Source organism: Myotis lucifugus, unplaced genomic scaffold (genome assembly GCF_000147115.1).
Source record: "Myotis lucifugus unplaced genomic scaffold, Myoluc2.0 scaffold_5, whole genome shotgun sequence".
Taxonomy (NCBI): Eukaryota; Metazoa; Chordata; class Mammalia; order Chiroptera; family Vespertilionidae; genus Myotis; species Myotis lucifugus.
In genome coordinates, this window is record NW_005871053.1 from 1,056,484 (window position 1) to 1,079,284 (window position 22,801).

At 54.0% G+C, this 22,801-nt stretch overlaps 1 protein-coding gene across 1 annotated transcript in view; it reads left to right on the forward strand.

Moving 5' to 3' along the window:
• Positions 1-22,801, forward strand: part of SNED1 (sushi, nidogen and EGF like domains 1) — a 49,728-nt gene that overhangs the window by 18,180 nt on the left and 8,747 nt on the right. The window contains exons 5-22 of the mRNA XM_023743373.1: positions 2,651-2,776; positions 3,072-3,185; positions 4,414-4,527; positions 4,689-4,802; positions 9,575-9,700; positions 9,888-9,992; positions 10,269-10,382; positions 10,927-11,043; positions 11,779-11,895; positions 12,046-12,162; positions 12,335-12,448; positions 15,919-16,032; positions 16,663-16,776; positions 17,110-17,223; positions 18,137-18,250; positions 19,023-19,319; positions 20,368-20,551; positions 22,153-22,265. Coding sequence (XP_023599141.1) covers positions 2,651-2,776; positions 3,072-3,185; positions 4,414-4,527; positions 4,689-4,802; positions 9,575-9,700; positions 9,888-9,992; positions 10,269-10,382; positions 10,927-11,043; positions 11,779-11,895; positions 12,046-12,162; positions 12,335-12,448; positions 15,919-16,032; positions 16,663-16,776; positions 17,110-17,223; positions 18,137-18,250; positions 19,023-19,319; positions 20,368-20,551; positions 22,153-22,265 — 2,328 coding nt within the window. The remainder of the gene's footprint in view (positions 1-2,650; positions 2,777-3,071; positions 3,186-4,413; positions 4,528-4,688; positions 4,803-9,574; positions 9,701-9,887; positions 9,993-10,268; positions 10,383-10,926; positions 11,044-11,778; positions 11,896-12,045; positions 12,163-12,334; positions 12,449-15,918; positions 16,033-16,662; positions 16,777-17,109; positions 17,224-18,136; positions 18,251-19,022; positions 19,320-20,367; positions 20,552-22,152; positions 22,266-22,801) is intronic.

Consider the following 22,801-nt stretch of genomic DNA (forward strand, 5'->3'; position numbering starts at 1 on the left):
GTTTTTTTTTTGTATTTTCCCTTGTTTCTTCTCTTTTTTTCTTTAAGGGGGTTTGTGGACCCCATCCCCTACCGGGGCGGGGTCCGGGGGGATTGGGGTTTTCAAAAAACAAGCAACCCCCCGGGCCCACTTTTATCCTTTCCCCACAAAAAACTTTTATCCCCGGGGGGGGGGAGCCCAGGGGGCCGGGGAGGGGCTTTTCCTCAAGGGGGGGGGGGAAGGGGCCCCAAATTGGCCCTCCCCCCCCCAAAACCCTGGGGCCCAGGCTTTTCCCCCCGGGCCCTTGGGCTGGGCGTGGCTCCGCCCATCGCGGCTACTGTCCCCGCCCCCGCTGGCCCCAGAGCCTCAGTCTCTTCCTGGGGGTGGGGGGCCTTCGCGCCTAGCTGCGGGGCCGGGGATCCCCGCTGGAGCCCAAGGTTTGCGGTGCAAAGGGGAGGAGCCCAGCCTCCTTCCTGGGTCGAGATGGGCGTCCGCGGCCACCTGTGTCCCCTGACCACCTGGGAAACAGGTGTTCTGTTCACCCCATTTCACCTTTTCTGCTGGGACTTGCAGCTTTTTTGACAACCCGGACATCCATCTACCCGCCGGGAGGGAGACACCCAAGGGTCCCTGACACCCGGGGGCCTTCCGGCTCAGAACACACTGCAGAGGAGGAAGGGTCCACCCCAGGGGAGAGCACGTGACCGGTGGGGACAGTCGGACTGGCTGCAGAAGGGTGTGTGGCACTGGGCGAGTCACAGACCCTCCATAGAGGGAGGGTGTCAGTGGTTGACTCAGCCACTCCGCCTAGAGGGGCTGAGCATAAGCCCTGCTAAGCCCTGGCCATTTTGAGGCTGATTTTGGGACCTCCCACCACCCCCAACTCACCTCTAACCCATGGAGACCCAGGCCACTGGGAAGGGCTGCTCCCCCTAAAATAAAATGGGTGAGAGCCCACCCAGGGAGGCAGGCATGCACCCCAGGGCCAGGGCCGGGTAGGGTGTGAGTGCATGAGGGACAGACACCGAGCCCCCACCCATGACAATGCTTGGGGCAGAAAGACTCACAGACAACTGAGGATGGTATCCCCCTGAGAGAGACCTGGGAACTGAGTCTGCCCACTCACTGGAGCACCCAATAGCCCCCAGTTGAGAGACTGAGCTTAGGGGGTGAGGGGCTCATGGCACCAGGTGCCAATGATTTCTCTCTCCCCCCCAGGGTAGCAAGCAGGGCACCTAAGAGCCAAGCTCTCCTGCAGCCCCAGGGGGGCTCTGGTCAGTGGTGGCTCAGGGGCTTGGGCTGTGGTTGAAGAGTAGGGTATGGGTGCAGGTGTGGACTGGTGTGAGTGGGTGTCAGTACAAGTGGGGACAGGTGGATGAACAGGTATGGGTGCAGGTGTGGGCAGGTCCATGCTCCTCTGCAGAGGCTGCAGGCTGTGACCCTGAGGAGTGGGGTCCTCAGAAGAGGGCCCACAGTCCTTTGTGGACCCCTTTTCCATGTAGAGGTGCCTCGCTCTCTGTCCCAGGCCTCTGTGGGGGAGCAGATGGAGCAGGCACACTGGACCCTCCAAACTACTGCAGAGGCCCTGGGAGCAGTGCTGCGGGGAGGACCAGCCCCCTGGTGTCCCCACCCACACTGCAAGCCCAGGAGATGGAGCCAGTGTGGGTCAGTGCTGGGATTACACACTTCAGCTTTACCAGGAAGGGAGGGTCGGTTCACACCTGAAAGGCAGTGCGTCTACACCGGGAACTCTAGCTCCTGAGCAAGGCTGGTCCAGAGACAGGGCTCGTGCAGTCAGCTGCTGCATACCACCGTGTAGCCAAAGCGCAGACTGAGTGACATGTAGCTAAGTGATGGAAAGGTGCAGTCCCACAGCCTTGATGGCGTTCTGGGCCACAGGGTACTTCCCGGAGTGCCCCCCTCAAGCCCTGACACCATGCCAGCTCTCTGGGCCCTCAGTAACTCGAGTTACGGCAGGACGCAGCCGTAACCTGCCAATCTGTGCTGATTAACCGCAAATGTCAGCAGCCTTGATTCTCCAGAGGGCTCTACATGCTGCCTTTCCTAGAAGACTGGGCGGGGGCAGTGTTGGGTGGCCCTGAGTGACTCCAGGAGGCACCCCCCACCCTTGCCAGGAAGCACCAGTTTCAACATCTCTGAGCACAGACCTGGTGTTGCACACGGGGAACAGAGGGCACGGGGCATGCCCGAATTATGTAACTGTCTGAGGCAGAGCTGGGACCAGACTGCACCTGCCAGAGGGTCTGAGGGGCTCCCCACGCCACCTGTGGTTTCCACACAGGGATCCCCTTGTCCACGAGGAGCACTCGTGTCTCCCCATGTTGCTGGGAGTCCTCAGGTCCCTGTCTTCTTAGTCCCTCGGACAAATTTGGAAGCTGATAGATTAATGGAATATGAAGGTGCTGTGGGTGTCAGGGGTGCTAAAGCCTGCCCTTCACCGGCAGCCAGGGTCACAGCTTAGGAAACAACATCCAGGGGAGACACAGGCAGAGGACAGACGTCAGGGGCACCGGGCACCCTTGCGCAGACCTGGGAAGAAAAACCCTGGACGCTTTGCCGCCAGAGGGCGACACAGCCATTCCTTGGAGATTGGAACCTTTAGGTCTGGGAGGATGGAGGGATGACTGCTCTGCTCCTCCTGTGTCTGCAGCCTCCGTGTGCCTGACCCTGCGCCCGTGCCTCAACGGTGGGAAGTGCATTGACGACTGCGTCACCGGCAACCCCTCCTACACCTGCTCCTGCCTCTCTGGATTCACAGGGAGGAGGTGCCAACTGGGTGAGTTCACTGATGGCCCCACCCACTGGGAGGCACGGGCTCTGAAGGAACCCTGGAAGTGCAGCCAGTGGCCCCGTGCCCAAGGTCAAGGGTCTCTGTCCCTGTGGTGGGGGCACCACTGGGGGTGCCAAACACAGTGGCCTCCTGACAGGTGTGACAGCTGCCCCTCTGAGCCACTGCCCCAGGGTGAGGCCCAGGAAGGCCAGGTTTGCTGTCCTCTCCCCGCTCCTCCCAGGCCTGGCAGATCCTCCCAACCTGGTTCCTCCACTGAGGCCCCAGCCCACCTGTTTTTCAGATGTGGATGAGTGTGCTTCCCACCCATGTCAGAATGGCGGGACCTGCACCCACGGCGTCAACAGCTTCAGCTGCCAGTGCCCAGCTGGCTTCGGGGGACCCACCTGTGAGACAGGTAAGAGGAAACCACCCGGGCCCCCGAGTTCTGCTGGCTGCAGGGTGGTCGGGTGGTCCTGCCCGGCAAGGAGTGGTGGGCAGCCTGGGGGAACCGTCAGATCAGCCATGCCAGAGGGCTTGGCCCCAGGCAAGGGTCACCAGAGAGGCCTGAGGGTCCAGGGCAGGAGCACTGACCACAGCACTTGGTCCCCCTGAGCCCCTGTGTTTAGACCAGGGAGGAGGCCTTGGAACCGGCCAGGACCCAGTTCCAGACTGGGCCCGTGTCAGAGCCAGACTGGTGGCAGGGCCTGGGTGTGGTAGGAGCCATCGGGCCCTCTCACCCCAGAACCGGTTTGAAGAGAATGTGGGGGTGTGGGGAGGAGCACCAACACCCCCTACCTTCTTCCTGCCTATAGCCTGGAACCCTGAACCCCAGCTGCTCTGGCAGGAATGGAAGCTGTTTCTCTCCAACCCCCAGAGCTCCCACAGCCCGGGTATGGGTTGGGGTCCTTCTTGAGACACCCCTGGCTTAGAGTGGTCACAGGCTCGCTCAGAGCTGTGCTCCCATCTATGCTGCCCATGACTTTAGCCACCAAAGCACCTCCATACCTGGGGGGTGGGGCCCTCCCCTTGCTTTCCTCCCTCCCTTCCCTCCCTGCGCCCCCACCACTCCAGAGAGAGCTGCTCATTCATCCAGGATGTATCTGGTCCTTGTATTGAGTTGCCTGGAGACAGGCAATGTAGCAGGGGCAAAGCAGGGTCTCCCAATCCCTGGATCTGCTGTCAGTGACCACCAGGAAGTCAGGAAGACTGAATCCCCAGTGAAGGGTGGGTGGGAGGGTGGACAGAGGTGGGCTGCACCTGCTCACTCCCACTCTGACTGGGGACTGAGTGCCTTACAGGATGTCCCTGCAGCAACATGTCAACCCCCCAGGACCATTGAGGCCCCTTCTGCACCCCTGGGCACTGCACACCCTTTAAGTCTCCATCACAGGCAGTATCCCCCACCTGGCTGGAAAGAATCTCTCAGCCAGTGCCCCAGAGTCCGGCTCTGAGTCAGCTCAGCGAAGCCCCCATCCAGCATGCACACCCTCTGCTGAACAAAACTCTATACAGCAGCTTTCAGCAGATGAGCTTTCAGCAGCCGGTGGATGAGGAATGCCCTGGTCAGGACCCTCCACCACCTGACAGGCCCCAGGGGCACTGCAGCCAGGACTCCAACGGCCTTCCACCCTCTGCACTTGTAGCACCATCTCCATGTGACACCAAAGAGTGTGTGAATGGCGGCCAGTGCCAGGTGGTCAGCGGCTCCGCAGTGTGCGAGTGCCCAGCGGGCTACACGGGCAACACCTGTGAGACAGGTGAGTGGCCTGCACTCCGGGAAGGTGGGGAGGGGGACGCAGAGAGGGAATGGACAGAGAGAGGTGGGGCGGGCTGGGAGGGGCGGGGCTACTCCTGGCCAAATGTGGAGCTGTGGTCAAAGGCTGGCTGGAAGCCCAGCTCCTACCTCCACTGCCCACAGACGTGGACGAATGCGGCTCCAGCCCGTGCCTGAACGGAGCCTCATGTGTCGACCTTGTGGGGAACTTCACCTGTCTGTGCACAGGGCCCTTCGAGGGACCACGCTGTGAGGCAGGTAATGGCCATGTAACCCCCCCAAAGGTGATAGTGCTTTCGGGGTCACTGGCCTCTTTCCATCACTGTCTGGCTTAGCCCCACCTCTGTCTTCTGCACTGGCCTGTCCCTGAGCCTCTGTGGGGAAACTGGTCTTGGCTGTGCCACCCACGTGCTATGTGAGACCGAGCAAATCAGTTCTCCTCTTGGCCTGGTCTCCTGATTACATGCAGGGATGGTGACCACTCTCGGGGAGGGCACTGACTTTTTAACATACTGCCTGTGCCCCAGACCCCGCACCAGGCGAGGGAACCACTGTGGGAGTCGGAAAGAAAACGGACCTTTATTACTGGGGATGAGATCTGCTAGTTTCCACTCGATTTCATGTAGTTTTAAATGCTGGTTATGACTCAGATCAATTAAAAGACCAACTAGATGTGACAACCCACAGATTAAATCCAGGGCTTTCATTCAAGGCATCGCCCTAACCTCCAGCGGCCTCAGCCCCTGTGCCAGCACAGCTGTGCACACAGCAGGAACAGCTTCTCCCCAGGAGACACTCAGGACAATCTAGTCCGATTTACTTTGAGTCTAAAAACTTAAGGAGGAAATTATATTTGCGCACAAGTAAGATGCAGATGGATGCTGTGCCTGCCATGGGTCACTGTGTCCTCAGAGGAGGGTGAGGCTGTGCAGTGCGGGGGGGGGGGGGGGCACTCTGACCGGTTTGGTTGCTTTAAATCACTGTACATGTCACGGTTCTCCTTGTCCAGATTTTAATCTAAATATCAGCGTGTTTAACTAAATGCAAGTCAGAAAACATAAGTGATTTCAAAAGATTTTGCAAAGAAACCGCATTTTAAAATAATCTTTATTGTTAAAAGTATTACATATATTCCCTTTTTCCCCCATTGACCCCTTCTAGCCTGCCCTCACCTCCCACCCTAGGCCTTCACCACACTATTGTCTGTGTCCATGGGTTATGCATATATGCATACAAGTTCCTTGGTTGATCTCATCCCACCCACTCACTCACACACACACCCCTTCCCTGAGATTCAATAGTCTATTCCATGCTCTGTGTCTCTGGATCTATTTTGTTCATTAGTTTATTTTGTTCATTCCACATATGAGTGAGATGATGTGATACTTGTCTTTCTCTGACCCTTTGAGACAGCAAGGCGGGACTTGGAGAATATTATGCTACGCAAAATAAGAAACCACATTTTATACAAAAGAATAAAGCAAAGGAAAGCAAGCAGGAAGAAACAACAGAACTGACATTCTATTCCTGATATCAGCTCATTAGCCACATTACAAGGTACAAACCTTGACATTCTAATCAGATCCAGCAAGAAGTTGGCCAAAATTTGGAGATTATTTAAAGAGAGTGAGAGAGAGAATCTGGCCTCCTGCTCCTTGCCAAGCAAGATTAGCTGTGCTGAGAATTTCCCTCTTACTGTCAAGAACTAGAAAGCCAGACAAACTACTGGATACATAGTTTAAAAACCATGGTTATAAGGTTACTCAAGAATTTTCAAGAGACTTCCAAGGATCTTAGTGAGAATGTCAAAGACATGAAAAAGGACCAGTCAGAAATTAAACATACACTAACTGAAATAAAGAATAATTTACAGGGATTCAATAGTAGAGCAGAGGATTCTGAGAATCAAATCAATAATTTGGGATATGAGGAAGCAAAGAATACCTAATCAGAAGAGAAAAAAGAAAAAAGAATCCAAAAATATGAAGATAGTGTAAGGAGCCTCCGGGACAATTTCAAGTGTACCAACATTTGCATTATGGGGGTGCCAGAAGGAGAAGAGAGAGAGCAAGATATTGAAAACCTATTTGAAGAAATAATGACAGAAAACTTCCCCTACCTGGTGAAAGAAATAGACTTACAAGTCCAGGAAGTGCAGAGAGTCCCAAACAAGTGGAACCCAAGGAGGCCCACACCAGGACACATCATAATTAAAATGCCAAGAGCAAAAGACAAAGAGAGAATCCTAAAAGCAGCAAGAGAAAAGCAGTTAGTTACCTACAAGGGAGCACCATATGATTGTCAGCTGATTTCTCAACAAAGACTTTTCAGGCCAGAAGGGAGTGGCAAGAAATATTCAAGTGATTAATAGCAAGGACCTACAACCAAGATTATTCTACCCAGCAAAGCTATCATTCACAATTGAAGGTCAGGTAAAGAACGTCTGAGACAAGAAAAAGCTAAAGGAGTTCCTCACCAGCAAACCAGTATTACAAGAAATGTTGAAGGGTATACAGGAAGAAGGAGAAGGAGGAGGAGGAGGAGGAGGATCAAAACTATAAACAATAAAATGACAATAAAATGACAATGAATACATATCTATAAACAACTGAATCTAAAAATCAAAATAAATGAACAAGGAATCTAATGAACAAAATAAACTGATGAATAAAATAGAACCAGAGGCAAGGAAACATGGAACAGACTGATGAATCTCAGAGGGAGGGGGGAGGGGGAAGCAGGTATATGTATATGCATTACCTATGGACACAGACAATAGGGTGGTGAAGGCCTGGGGTGGGGCGGGAACCGGGTGGAAGTGGGTAATGGGCAGAAAAAAGGGGGACATCTGTAATACTTCCAGCAATAACGTTTTTTTAAAAAAAGAAAAATATAGTGTCTGAATTTTAAAACTGCACTGGACCATATTCACAGTAGGTAGATAGTGCAGAAGGAAACATATGAGAACTTGAAGAGAGAAACGGAACAGCTCCACACGCAGCACAGGCAGAGTAAGGCTAGGACCAGCTCTCAGTGATTAGTGGTGCGTTTGGAGTCCGAGGAGGAGGGAGTGCTGGGGGCACAGAAAATATATGAAGAAACATTCGCTACATTTGATGAAAACTAAGACCCACATGTCCAAGAAAAGCATTAAGGAAATCACATGAAGCCACACCACGGTCAGCTTGCTGAAAACCTGTGACAAAGAGAAAATCTTAGAAGCAGCCAGAGGAAAAAACAGAATCCAAACAGAGGAACGGGGACATGCAGGCCAGACTGTGGGGCAGAAAGGAAAACACTGTCGACCTACTTTCAAAGATGCAGGTGAAATAAAGATTTTCCAACAGAGAAAACTCTGAGCCCTAGCTGGTTTGGCTCAGTGGATAGAGCGTCGGCCTGCAGACTGAAGGGTCCCGGGTTCGATTCCAGTCAAGGGCACATGCCCAGGCTGCGGGCTCGATTCCCAGTAGGGGGCATGCAGGAGGCAGCTGATCAATGATTCTCTCTCTCATCATTGATCTTTCTCTCTCCCTCTACCTTCCTCTTTGAAATCAATAAAAATATTTTTAAAATTAAAAAAAAGAAAACTCTGAGAGAATTCATCACCAGCATATCTGCATTGCAAGAAATGCTAAAGGAAACTCTTTAGATAGAAGAAAATGGTACCAGATGAAAATCTGGATCTACACCAAGGAATGAAGAGTTCTAGAAATAGTAAAAATGTGAGCAGATATAACTTTTCTTTTTATTTTTTAATCACCTTAATGACAATTTAAAAACACAATTATAACAATAAAATTTGGACTATGTAACATATACAAAAATAAACTCTATGACACCAATAGCCTGAAGCAGAGTGCACCAGCTCTCCCTGCAAAGGGCCCGCTATTAATATTTTTGGCTTTCCGGCCAGGTGGTCACAGCTCTTCAACACTGCCAGAGTAATGAAAAGCAGCCAGCCACAGATGACACGTAAATGACCGGGCATGGCAGTGTCCAAAGAAACTTTGTGTTTAAATTGGCGGCAGGCAAGATTTGGTCTGTGGGCCACAGTTTACCCACCTCTGAGTAAAGGGAATAAAACATTGCCAGGTCTGTCCGTTGCATGTGAAGTGGACCGAGGGCATCTGTGACCCTGAAGAGAGAGAACAGGGATATCGTGGGGGTGATAGGACGTGTGGCGGGGTCACACAGATCTACACCAGTTACAATTCATGGAAGTACACTGCCAACAAAAGTCAACTTTACTATGTATTAATTTAACAGATAAATTCTGAAACTATGTGAAGAAACTGAACATGGAAGAAACGAAGAGGAAGGGGTTGGCCATTACTCATCCCGGGAATCTGGCCCGGCTTCTCTGTAGAACAAGAAATACTGCCAGGGACAGAGAGAGAGACCTTTCATAATGACAAAGAGAGAAATCCGCCAAGAGGATCAACAATCTTAAATATACTATTAACATGAATCAAGATACATGAAGCAAAAGCTAACAGAACCACTAGGAGACACAGATCATTGTCGGTGGAGAGGTCAGGACACGCCAGCAGCTCAGGACACGGGAACGAAGCCGGCAAGGATGGACCTGCCCAGCACCATTGGCCGCCTGGCCTGATGGGCATCCAGACGCACATTCTTTTCAGTGCTCAGGGAGCACTCACCATGACAGGCCGTCCTGCCACCATAAAATAAGGCTCAATAAATTCAAAAGGATTGTGTTCTCTGACCACAGCAAAATTAAAGTAGAATCAACAACAGAAAGGTACCAGGAAAATCCCAGTATTTTCCTAAGAGATGCTCAAGCAGAACCATCTGGAGGCCCCCGGCCTTGCTGGGACCTTCGGTGCCCACCGTGGGCCCTTCTTATCCTTGCTTCTCATCCTGCTCCAAAGAGGGGCTCTCAGGGGAGGGGCAGCAGGAAATTAGCTCCCAGGAAGTAGGCCTCCGGCTTAAACTGCACTTGGCACTGGGAACAGAGGTGGAAACCCCAATGTGTGCTGCTGCTCTGGTCACCACTGTCTTTCTTACAGGAAGCCAGCCAGTGCCTGACCCCTGCCTCTCAGTCCCTTGCCAGAACGGGGGCACCTGTGTCGACGCAGATGAGGGCTACGTGTGCGAGTGCCCCGAAGGCTTCATGGGCCTCGACTGCAGGGACAGTGCGTGTGGCCGGGCTGGGGCCTCCCGTGGGGTGTGCATGCAAACAGCAGGATAGAGAATGTGTGAGCATGTGGGGGTATACACAGCAGCTCTTATGGGAAGGTCGCCAGGAGCAGGGCAGGGTCAGGAAAGGGCTCCACCCTCTAGCACGCCCACATCGGAGGCGCCTTCCTCTCTCCGTGGCAGGAACCCCTGATGACTGTGAGTGCCGAAATGGTGGCAGATGTCTCGCGGGCAATACCACCCTCTGCCAGTGCCCCCTGGGCTTCTTTGGGCTCCTCTGCGAATTTGGTAGGTGCCCAGAGTTGAGCTGGGGACACCTTGCCTGCCCCTGACTATCCTCCAAACCAGGGTTTGAAGGTGGCTTCAGCCTGGACCCAGATCCACAAGGCCAGACCCTCCACCAGTGTTTCTGTGACCCCACCCCCACCCCAGGAGGGAGCTGGCGATAAAAGTGCCTGAACCTGATCTCCCTGTTGGGGTCACTGGGTCTTGCACACCCCGACCCTTGTTAAGAACACCAGGTCCCTAGGAAGACCTGAGACAGGGCTTCTTCCTCCCGTGCAGAAGTCACAGCCACGCCCTGCAACATGAACACCCAGTGCCCCGATGGCGGCTACTGCATGGAGTACAGCGGGAGCTACCTGTGCGTCTGCCACACTGACCACAACATCAGCCACTGTGAGAGGGGTGGAGGGCATGCACATACCTGAGGGCTGGGATGGTGCCCACAAACTGGGGGTGGGGGGTGTTTGGGAGGAAAGTGGCAGCCTCCCTGAGGTGCACCAGAGGACCTGTGGGTGCACCCCCACCCAGTCGGCAGGCAGTCCTCTAACACAGGCCAGGTCTCCTCCCATCTTCCCTGCAGCAGGCTGATAGCCAAAGGGCACCTGACTGCATGCAGGTGCCATGCAGTGTCTTCCCAAGCCTCTAGCTTAGCTGCTAGCATGTCAACGGGTGCCTAATGCAGCATGTGATTAAACCCCACCACCACCACTATGTGTGATGTGGTGTTGGTGAGCTCAATCCCAGCTCCTAGAAGAGGGAGGCTGAATTCTGGGAAAATCAAGGATAAGAGAAATTCCAGGGAGGGGCCTTAGAGCCTGAGGGAGGAATCAAGACCCAGCAGAGTGTATTTTAGGGGCCGAGGTCCCAGCCAGGGTGTCAGGGTGGCCCTGCCAGCCTCTTGCCCAGAATGCAACAGGGCTGCCCTCTGACCCCACAGCACTGCCCTCACCCTGCGACTCAGACCCCTGCTTCAACGGAGGCTCCTGTGAGGCCCAGGACGACTCCTACACGTGCGAGTGCCCACGTGGGTTCCATGGCAGGCACTGCGAGAAAGGTGGGTGTCAGCACCCCGGACAGCGCCAGTGGCCTGGCTCCTCCCCCTGCCGGAGGGTATTTGTCAGTGCATTGGTCGCCCTGTGACCACCTGGCCGGAAAGCCAAAAATATTAATAGCAGGCCCTTTGCAGGGAGAGCTGGTGCACTCTGCTTCAGGCTATTCGTGTCATAGAGTTTATTTTTGTATATGTTACACAGTCCAAATTTTATTGTTATTATTGTGTTTTTAAATTGTCATCCCGGGAATAATGCACTCCCCTTCCAATGGTTCAGGGGTTCCTGGATCTGGTCTGTGGCCCCCTGGTCATCACTGCTTTCCTCAGAATAGGCTTTGTTTCCTGCTCAGCATTTTTTCAAATAGCTTTTAGAATCATTGATTTGAAAAACATTCATTAGGGTTTTGTTACATCTAATCCAACTTGGAGAATGTCAACAACACAGCCACTTGAGAGTGTAACTATTCTTCCCTAAGTACTGACCAGCGCCCATCCTGGATGATCCCCTCCATGCAGTTTGAAGGGCTCGGGGCAGAGGAGAGAGGTGGGGTGGGCAGAGGCCCCGAGGTGGAGAGGGAATCTACAGACTGGCTTGGCCCCTGCTGCTGCCAGGCCTGTGGGGCTGAGAAGCAGGCCAGAGCCTGCAGGGCCCACAAGTGCCTGAGGACTGAGAAGACATGGGTGCGGGTACCGTGAGCCTTTGTTTACCCGCCTCCCTCTCTCTCTGTCCTTCCACAGCCCGGCCGCGCCTGTGCAGCTCGGGGCCCTGCCGGAACGGGGGCACCTGCAAGGAAGCAGGCGGCGAGTACCATTGCAACTGCCCTTACCGCTTCACTGGGAGGCACTGTGAGATCGGTGCGGCCTGCCAGCTGGGATCGGCTAGGAATCGGGGGTGGGAACCAGGACCTCCGACCCACCACATCTGCTTTGGGATCCGGGGACCACGGAAGGGGCAGAGGTGGTGGGTATATGACACCTGACCCCAACTGTGCCCTCTGCTCCCAGGGAAGCCAGACTCGTGCGCCTCTGGGCCCTGTCACAATGGAGGCACCTGCTTCCACTACATTGGCAAATACAAGTGTGACTGTCCCCCAGGCTTCTCCGGGCGGCACTGTGAGATAGGTAAGGTGGATGCAGGCCACTAGAGACAGAAAACACGCCCCTCATGGCTGGCCCAGGCTGGGGTGGCAGGGGTGGAGGGGTAGGCAGAGCGGCACAGAGGGGACATCTCTGTGCAGCCCAGAGGCCAGTGGGGAGGAAGTGATGGGTGACAGTGGCCCCTGTGACCTTGCAGCCCCTTCCCCCTGCTTCCGGAGCCCCTGTGTGAACGGGGGTACCTGCGAGGACCTGGGCACAGATTTCTTCTGCCGCTGCCGAGCAGGGTACACAGGACGCCGGTGCCAGGCGGGTGAGAGGGCCAGGGGACTGGGGTGGGGGCAAGGAGTTCTTCCTAATCCTGGAAGAGCAGAGGACAGTATGCAGGGGTTGGAGGGAACAGACGGGAAGAAGGAAAGGAAACCTCTGGGCAGCCCTCCTGGAGGTCAAGGCACCTTCACCATGGGGCAGGCTGTGCGGGGAGCAGGGGTTCCGAGCTCTGTGGCCTGGTGGGCAGAGTAATGGGGCTGGGCAGGTGCCCTGCTGTGCAGAAGGGGCTGCTGTGTCCTTGCAGAGGTGGACTGCACCCCCCGAGGAGGTCATGCATGTCATGTGGCACTTCAACGGCACACGGCTGGGCTCGGTGGCATGGCACTCACATGACTAAGGCTACAGCCTGAGCGCCCCTAATTCCATCCAGTCTGCCAGCTGCGGGGCATCTGGAGTGAGCCTCCCCAGTGCCATGGTGATCTGTGGGCCCTCTGGGGTGGGGCTGCGAGGGCTGAGGCAGCCGCCACGGCTGAGAGAGCCAAGCCCCTTGCTCAAATTTTGTGCATCGGGCCTCTAGTATATAAATAAACATTTAGAGAATTTAATTATAAAAAACATATATACAGAAAAAAATCAATGAAACCAAAATCTGGTTCCTTGGAAAAGTCAATGAATAGATAACCTCTAGCTAGACTGATCAAGAAAAAGAGAAAAATTGGCAATATTAGATTGAAAGAAGAGACATCACTAATGACCCTATCAATGTTTAAAGGACAACAGGGGGTATTGCACTTTAGGCCAATATATCTAGATGAAACGGATGAATACCTTGAAAGACACAAATTACCAGAACTGGCAGAAGGAAAATTAGAAAATATGAATATCCCTATATCTATTAAATTTTCTTTGGAATGAAAAACCTTCCTGCAAAGAAAATATCAGGACCAGATTTTCCTAACACTGGTGAATTCTATCAAGCATCTAAGAAAGGAATTATACCCTATACAAGCTCTTTTAGAAAACACAGGGGGAAGGAGTATTTCTCTACTTATTTTATGAGACCAGTATTTCTGTGATACCAAAACAAGACAGAGACATTACAAAAAGTGAATTAAAGATAACATTCTCATGACATACATAAAAAAATCCTAACAATATGTTACTAAATTAAACCCAGTACTACATAAAAAGCAAAACACATCATGACCAAGTGGGATTTATCTCAAGAGCACAGGCTGGTTTAACATCTGGAAATCAATCAATGTAATACACCATATTAGGAGATAAAGGAGGAAACCATATGATCACCTCAATAGAGGCAGAAAAATCATTTGACAAAATTCAACTATTATTAAAAATTTAATAAACTAAGAGTAGAAGAGAATTTCTTCAACCTGATAAAGGAACCGTGAAAAACTCAACAGCCAATAATATACTTAATGATGACTGGCTTCCTGCCATAATCAGTATTGAGGCAAATGTGTCCATCTCACCAACTCCTCCCAGTGTGGTCCTGGAGACCCCAGACAGGGCCATGGACAAGAGGAAATAAAGGGTGTGTCTACTGGAAAGGAAGCCGTGAAGATGACACAATAGTGAGCACAGAAAATGCTAAGGCAATTCTACAAAAGAAGCTATAGAACTAAGAAGTGAATTCAATGAGGTCACAGGATTCAGAGTCAACATACAGAACCAGTTATATTTTCATATTCTAGCAGTGAACACTTGGGAAATGAAGTGCAACAAAAATGATGTACAATGGTATCAAAATCATGATAAATTTTTATATGTGAAATTCATTATAACATCCATATAAAGGCCAAAATTATAAACTTTCTTTTTTAATGTATTTTTATTGATTTCAGAGAGGAAGAGGAAGACAAAGAGAGAGAGAGAGAGAGAGAGAGAGAGAGAGAGAGAGAGAGACATCAATGATGAGAGAGAATATTGAGCCTGCAACCTGGGCTTGTACCCTTGACTGGAATAGAACCCAGGACCTTTCAGTCTACAGACCTACGCTCTATCCACTGAACCAAACCGGCTAGGGCTATAAACTTCTTTAAAAAGGATGAGAAAATCTTCACCACAGCTGAAACAAAATTTTCATGCACTTTGAGAAATATTACATTGGTTGCCCACTTCTCACCATACACAACAATCAATTCCAGATGGATTAAGGATTAAAATGTCTTTTTAACTATATATATTTCTTTGGGAAATATAGGTACATTTTTTTTTTGGCCTTGGGGTAAGAAAAGATGCCATAAACCAAAAAAAAAAAAAAAGCACTAACTATAAAAGGGGAAAAATGGACAAATTGACTATATAAAAATTAGGAACTTAAAGAAGAAAGTGAAATGTAAGGTACAAACTGAATATATGAAGAACTCTATGAATCAATAAGAAAAGAATAATCAACCTGACAGGAAAATCAGCAAAACTCATGAACAGGCATTTCATGGAGGAGGAGGTACACAGAACCAGTGAACATAAAGAATGCAGCAATCACCCATATGCCAATCAAAAGCACACCGAGATGCGTGCAGTTGGCCAAACTTCCGAAGTTGAAGAGGCCTATGTGTTGGTGAGGATGTGGATCCACAGGATTTGTGAGAAAACTGCTGGAGGAAGTGTGAATTGTTTAAGCACTTTGAAAACCACTTGGTAATCTGCCCATCGAGCTGACCATTCATATAAGCTGTGTCCCAGCAACTCCACTTCTCGGTGCACATCCACAAGCAGTAGACGGGGAAGCAGACACAGAAACACTTGTTTTGCAATAGTAAGAAGTCTAAGACCAACCCAAGTGTGCACCAAACAAGGATGGGTAAAGTACAGTATAATCACACTGTGGAATATTATACAGCAGGGAAAGGGGGTCCCACAGAGACCTGCAGCAACATGGAGGTGTCTTATTAATGTAGCGTGGACAGAGAAGAGTACATATACCACAATATCCTATAGATAAAGTTCATAAATAGCAAAAGCAAAGCCATCTATAGTATTGATTAGGCAACTCATAAAAATTTAAATTTAAACAGGCACAGAAATGATAGCCACAGAAATTTGTGTCACACGGGGTGGGGATGTGCATACGCCCTGCTGAGCCGTCAGCATTCTAGTGCCCAGGTTGAGTGCAGCTCCAGGAGTCATTATATCATTACCATCTATTTACTCACATGTTGTTAAGCATTCAAATTAAACTTTTCTAAATGGAACATTTTGAATTCAGTAGCACAACTCCCAGTTTAAGAAACACACAGGGTGAACATTTTAAAACAAAGGACTCAACCCCATTTTATTGTTTTCGTACATGATTGTTATTAAGTGAATTGGCAAGATTGGGCCCATCCACCTGAGCTGGGAAATTGAGTCCCATGGTGTCTCCTCAGAACAAAACTCATTTATGTCCATCTTAATTTGGTTTCAAGCCATTGCCTCTAATGACGGCAACATTGTTTTATTCTCGGATCTCTCCTGGCACCCGTGCACCTGGGCACTCCTCTCTCCCAGAAATTGACGAGTGCAGATCCCAGCCGTGCCTGCATGGGGGCTCCTGCCAGGATCGAGTCGCCGGGTACCTGTGCGTCTGCAGCCCGGGGCATGAAGGAGCCCACTGTGAGCTGGGTAAGACAGCCTGGCCCTCACCACAGGGCAGCAGCTCCAGCAGCCTGGCCATGTCCATGGCCTGCCCTGACCCTCTTCACCCTGGCTGGTGTCTGGCTGGCTACACACTCAGGCCCCTGCCAGCTCTGCCTCCACCTACCTGGGGAGATTGGAAGCTTGGCTAAGAAACACTGACTGACTGTCTTCTCCTGCTCCTGCAGACTCTGGCTTCAGGGGCAGACAAGATGGGGTTCAGACAGGGCAGGTCACAGCCCTGATACCTGGCCAGTGCTCCAAGCTGGCGGAGGGAATGAGGGCCTGCCAGGCGCACTGCTGGATGAGCCCTGCACTCCTTACACCTGTGTGGGGCTCTAAGCCTTGAGACAGTGACACCACCCAGGGAGGGCCAGGCCCAGGATGTCCAGCCTGGACAGTAAACTTGGGAGTAGCTTGGGGTGGGGGCTTTGTGGGACAGGCAGTGGAGAGGGCAGGTGTGAGGGAGAAGCCTCAGGCTGAACACAGAACCCTGGAGGTCATGTAAGTCCATGGAGGCACATGTAAGCCCATATAAGACCATGTGGGGCCCTATAGGCCCATTAGGCCCATGTGGGGCCAGGTAGGCTCATGCAGCCCCGTGTCCTGTCTTTGCAGAGACAGATGAGTGCCAGGCGCAGCCCTGCAGAAACGGAGGCTCTTGCAGGGACCTCCCAGGAGCCTTTGTGTGCCAGTGCCCCGCAGGCTTCACTGGAGTCCACTGCGAGACAGGTAGGGGCTATGCTTGGGTGGGTCCCCTGTGTGCCCAGGCCCTCACCCACACTTGAGATGCCCCAGACACCCAGGCAAAACTGCTTTCTGAAAGCCCAGACCCTGGGCCACTCAGAGAGCAGAGCGGAGGGGGCAGCCACCCTGGCCCTGCTGGACAGATTCCCTGGCAGGCAGGATTCTAGGGGTGAAGGGAGAGCTGGGCACCCACCAAGGATGAGAGAGACTTCCACCCCCGGCTCGTCCACGCCGCCCTTTCCCTTCTTCCCGCTGTCCTCTCCTCCCTCCCCCAGACACCCCTTTGCCGCTCGGGCCCACTCTTTGGGTGTTCTCCAGAGGTGGATGCCTGCGACTCCAGCCCCTGCCAGCACGGAGGCCAGTGCAAGAACGGTGGCGGGGCCTACCTGTGCGTCTGCCCAGAGGGTTTCTTCGGCTACCACTGTGAGACAGGTGTGGGCATGGCCCGGACGCTCCTCCTTGGGCTCCTTGCAAGCTCCCCCACCTCCCCTGCTGTCCCTGGATGGCCAGGCTTTCCAGCTCAGGGTCTGGGCACCCCCCCCCACCCCGACTCCTACACCTGGAATAGTCTCCCCCTGGGACATGTCTCTCCCAGATGAGGCATTCCCTGACTTCTGACGGGCCGTGCCCCCAGCACTCCCTGCCCTATGGGGTTGTTTCATCTGTATTCCCTCCACTTGCTGTCACACCACTCTCCTAGAACAGATGTGTCCGTGGGGGTGGCTGACCTGCTTATGGGCATGTCCCCAGCCCCGACTAGGCCTGGCTGGCAGCACTTAGCTGTGCAGGGTGGACGGGGCTTCCAGGGACAAGGCCTGTGATGGGACTGCAGACACAGGAGCCTGTCTAGGGACAAGCAAGGTGGGGACTGTTGGTGAACAGGCCTGGGGCAGGCGGGGGCCCTGAGATCAGCAGCTGAGACAGTGATCAGGGACTTGCTACTGGTTTGCAAGTATTTCCTGTGGCCATGCTGGGAACCTGCGGGCCCTGACCTGGGTGGGGACTCCAGCCACAGCGCAGTGCAGAGGGAGGCGTGGAAGGGCTAGCGCTGTGCTCACCCCACCCCAAGTCACTGCCTGCCAGGGCACCTGGCTTGGGGTGGGGGAAGATGGCCTAGCTCAGAGTCAGAAGGCCACACCTGCCCAGCTTCTGATGAGCCCTGACCCCACATCCTGGAGTGTCCCTTCTCCTACTCCCGCCCCCCCAAAAGCTGCCTGTTAGTACCCTTACCTCCATCAAAAACACACCCACACAGGAACAACCAAGTCCCCCAAGAGCAAGGCCCAGGCCAGTGGGGGGCCAGATGACACCCCAGAGCTCAATGCTGCTTTTCCCCCTCCTCCAGTGAGTGATCCCTGTTTCTCCAGCCCCTGTGGGGGTCGTGGCTACTGCCTGGCCAGCAATGGGTCCCACAGCTGTACCTGCAAAGTGGGCTACACGGGCAAGGACTGTGCCAAAGGTGAGGCATAAGGGCACCAGAATGAGGTGGTAGGGCCTCTATTCCTCACTCAGAGGGCAGTAGACACCCCAAATGACAGGCCAAAGGGTCGAGGCTCCCCCTCCACCCAGGGCAGAGCGTCTGACAGCTGCTTCCCAGGATCTACAGCAGTGGTTCTCAACCTTCTTAATGCCGCGACCCTTTAATACAGTTCCTCATGTTGTGGTGACCCCCAACCATAAAATTATTTTCGTTGCTACTTCATAACTGTAATTTTGCTACTGTTATGAATCGTAATGTAAATATCTGATATGCAGGATGTATTTTAATTGTTACAAATTGAACATAATTAAAGCATAGTGATTAATCACAAAAACAATATGTAATTATATATGTGTTTTCCGATGGTCTTAGGCGACCCCTGTGAAAGGGTCGTTCGACCCCCAAAGGGATCGCGACCCACAGGTTGAGAACCGCTGATCTACCGGGAAGGAGGGAGGGGCACATAAGTCGAAGGTGGCATGAATAGTCACGTGTGCACATGAGCCCCTCCAGGAGGCTTCAGTGCAGTCATGTGTATGCAAGAGCCTATCCCGGGAGCAACAGCCAGAAACCAAAATGAAAGCATCCCCTGCAGGTGCCAGAAGTGGCTTCCCTGCCAGCAGTGCCCACATCTACCCCAGGGTAGCCAGGCCCCAGAGCCACCAGGCTGGGTACCTGCTTGGGGTCTGGGGCTTTGATGGCCGACAGCTGACCGCCCCCCCTTCCCTTGTTCTTGACCGAAACCCTGAAGAGCTCTTCCCACCAACGGCCCTCAAGGTGGACCAAGTGGAGGAGAGTGGGGTCACCATCTCCTGGCGCCCACCCGAAGGCCAGGCTGCCAGGCAGATGCTGGACGGGTATGCGGTCACCTACACCTCCGCTGACGGCTCCTTCCGCCGCACCGACTTTGTGGACCAGAGCCGCTCCTCCCACCAGCTCCGAGCCCTGGGGGCCGGCAGGGCCTACAACATCTCCATCTTCTCGGTCAAGCGCCACGCCAACAACAGGAACGACATCAGCAGGCCCCTGGTGCTGCTCACCCGCACGCGTGAGTCACCCAGCGAGGCCCACCCCAGACACAGGCTGGGCAGAGACAGGCTGGTGGAGGAGTGTGGGAGGAGGGGCTGTCATGGGGGAAGGGCAGTGGGACGGGTGGGTGGGAGCCTCTAGGGATGGTGGAGAGCACTGGGGGGGGGTGCGGTGCAGTCAGGGGAAGGGGTGCTGGGGGAAGAAGGTGGACTGGGGGGTGCAGCCCTGGGCAGCGCTGAGCTCCTACCACACCAGGTGCTGGGAGGCAAGGTCCCAGGGAAGGGAGCAGAAAGGCGTCCTGGGGCAGTGTGCAGCCCTCACAGGGTACTGACGTGTGGACACGGAGGGCCAAGTGAGGGACAGATACGGAGTCAAGATAGGCGTGTTGCGGGAAAGGACAGCAGGGCCCTGAGTGTGTGGCAGCGTTGGAGTCCTTGGGGTCCGAGGGAGAATAGGGATCATCCTGAGCTTGGCTTTAGGAAGAAGCACTTTCAAAGCTCCCCGAGAAGGGGTCTGCCCAGAAAAGGCATCTGGGAGGAAGATGGCCTCCCCTTCTCATCAGAATGGGGTCTCCACCAGGACACCAGGGTGGGTGGGAGGACCACTGCCCACTGGACTGGTGCTGCAGCACCCGCCTCCGCTCCCCTGGTCCAGGGTTTGGCCTACACTCGGCCCCTTCTCTGGGTCAGAGGACTCTCTTAGCTTCTATCACTGACAGGCCCCAGCACCGCCCAGATGATTACATCAGTGCGACCAAAACATCAGCCAGAGAAAAGACAAGGGGGTATCAGGAGGGGCCCTGTGCCCACCTGCTGGCCTCTGGTGGAGCTGGCTGGCCCTTCACAGCCCTGCCAGGGCAGGAGCCTGGGGCAGGTCCACCTGACGGAGTCCCCACTGTGGCTGAGGGATGCACTTAGCAAGCCCAGCTGGCTGCTGCCTTACTTGGGTGCCTTTGTGTGACCACCCCCCTCCCCCAGCACCTTCTTGAGCCTCTTCAGTTGTTTCGAGACCCCGCCTTCCCAGGGGTAAGGAGGTGCTGGCAAGGCTGAGCACCCTTTGTCTCCCAGGACCCCGCCCTGTCGAGGGCCTTGAGGTCACCAATGTGACGGCCAACGCCATCTCCGTGCGGTGGGCTCTGCATAGGATACGTCACGCCACTGTCAGCAGTGTCCGTGTGTCCATCCGCCACCCTGAGGCCCAAGAGGACCATTCCACCGACGTGGACAAAAGTGTGGACACGTTCACATTCAGGTAAGAGCTCAGGCCGGCCTCCTCTCCTCCTTCCAGTTCCCCTATGGTTGCCACTGGCTCTGCCCACCTGAGGGGTAGGTGTGTGCCACCTGTGTCCACCTGGCACCTGGTGGTCCACACAGGGCCCAGCTACTCTCAGCCTGGGCTCACTCCTTCAGTACTTCCTCACAGGGATGCCAGACAAGGGGTTAAGTCCCAAAAGAGCAGAGACACCCTAAAAACCTGGAGGCTGTATCTCCTGCAAGGGAGTGAGACAGACTCGCTACATGGAGACCAGCCTGTCACGGTTACGCAGAGCTCCTCCAGCCTGAGTCACATAGACCCCTTTGAGAGGGAAAAAAACAGGCAAATGATACGTTCAAACCTTAACCTAGGCATATAAACTTCTTATGCCCAATTATTACAAATTAATGACAAACAAAACTCATTCAAAATAGCTGATCAAAATCACCACCTTAACGACCCATACAGGGCCACCCGGGGTCAGGCTGGGCAGGCAGACAGTGCTAAACAATGAGAGAGTGAGGAAGGGGGACTGGCTGGTAATCCTGCGGAGGGGTGGCCTTGGCCCTGGATTCTGGGGGCTGCAGAGTAGACACAGCTCCAGCGGAGGAAACTCCCATCCAGTTACTGTGCTTGCCAATAGATAGCCAGGCTGCTAATGGGAACAGCACAGCAGCGTGCAGCCCAGAGCAGCCAGGGGTCAAGGTCATGAGGGGGGAGGGACTCTGTCCCTGGGCACCCTCTAACCTATCCGCACTGCTTAAGATTAGTCTGCAGCCTCATCAAGACCCATCTTTTTCCAGCCATGTTGGTCTCCCACCAGATGGTCATCTGTGCTGGAGACAAGACTCTGCTTTAAGTGTTGCTGTCACTTTTCTTGATTGACATCCTGCCCACTTCCAAAGAATATATGACAGAAACAACACCTGTGGCCCCAGGGGCACTTGGTGACTGTCGGGTCCCCAAGACCACTCCCAGGCTTGCCGAGAGGACTCTCAGGATTCAACCGAGGCTGCATGTACAGCTGAATCTATGGCAGAGAAATATCATGAGCACACAGAAGGGAAGAGGCCTACGGGAAAAGGTTGGGGGCCAGGCATGAGCTCCCAGAGCCCCCTCCCCATGGAGCCACACTGGACACGCTTCATTCCCCACCACCAGTTGTGATGAAACATGTGAGGACAGACAGGAAAGCCAGTCAGAGACACAGAGCCCAGGGTTATTGGGGCTGGTCACGGCGCCCCCTGCCTCCCAGGAGGAGGCGACGGCTCTGTGTGAACCACAAACATTAGGCTCAGCGAGGCCCTCGTATTCGTGAGGGGCTGGGGACCCACCTGGGAATTCCAGCCAAGGGCCCCTTACCTGTCTGAACATCAGCCTCCAGGCCATGCCAAGCACTTCAGACAGGCCTATGCCTTCTCGGACTTACTGCACTGGACAGACAGACAGGGAGCAGCTTCCCACCAAGGAGCACCCAGGTCTCAGGCCACAAATCTGCCCTCGTGGAGGCCGCCTGAGCCACCAACTCGAGACCATCCACAGCCTGGCCACAGAGCCGGACACATAGCCCGAGACCATCCTGTCCTCTCTCCCCACAGTGCCCTGCTTCCTGGAAGGAGATACACCGTCCGGGTGACCGCCCTCAGTGGGCTCGGGGCACAGGAGCACCCTACTGAGAGCGTGGCATCCGCTCCATTGCACGTGTGGACCCGTGAGTACAGTGTGGCCGCTCGTGGCGAGCAGAGCCTGCGGGAGCTCTCGGCTCCCTCCAGCCCACCAGTGCTCTCCATAATGGCTGAGGCACTAGTACCCCAGCCCTGGGCTGAGTGTACTGGACACAGCAGTGTGCCCGGCAGTATCATCGCCTCCTGCTGGGCTGACCCTCACACCCAGCGGCTCCAGAGGAACACCCGGCGAGGGAGCCCACTCGCTGAGCTCTAGGGTGTCTCATGGGGGGTGGACCCTGAGCACTGTGCTGTCAATGGAGAACAAGGTGGAGGGTAAGGGTGGGGGAACGGGTGGCTTGGTGAGAGGGAAGGTGTGAGCAGGGCCTGACCAGGTGGGGCAAGGAGTCAGCACAGGCTTAAGTCCTTGCTCTGACCCTGAATGCTAGGACCCACTCCCCTTTTCTACATCCCAGGGGAAGGGGTGTGGCCAGGCTCAGGGGGGTCAGAAGTGCCACACAGGAGGGGACACTGAGCAGGCTCAGGGCTTGCTGGGTGCTGGCAGGCCACATTGTGGGGGTGG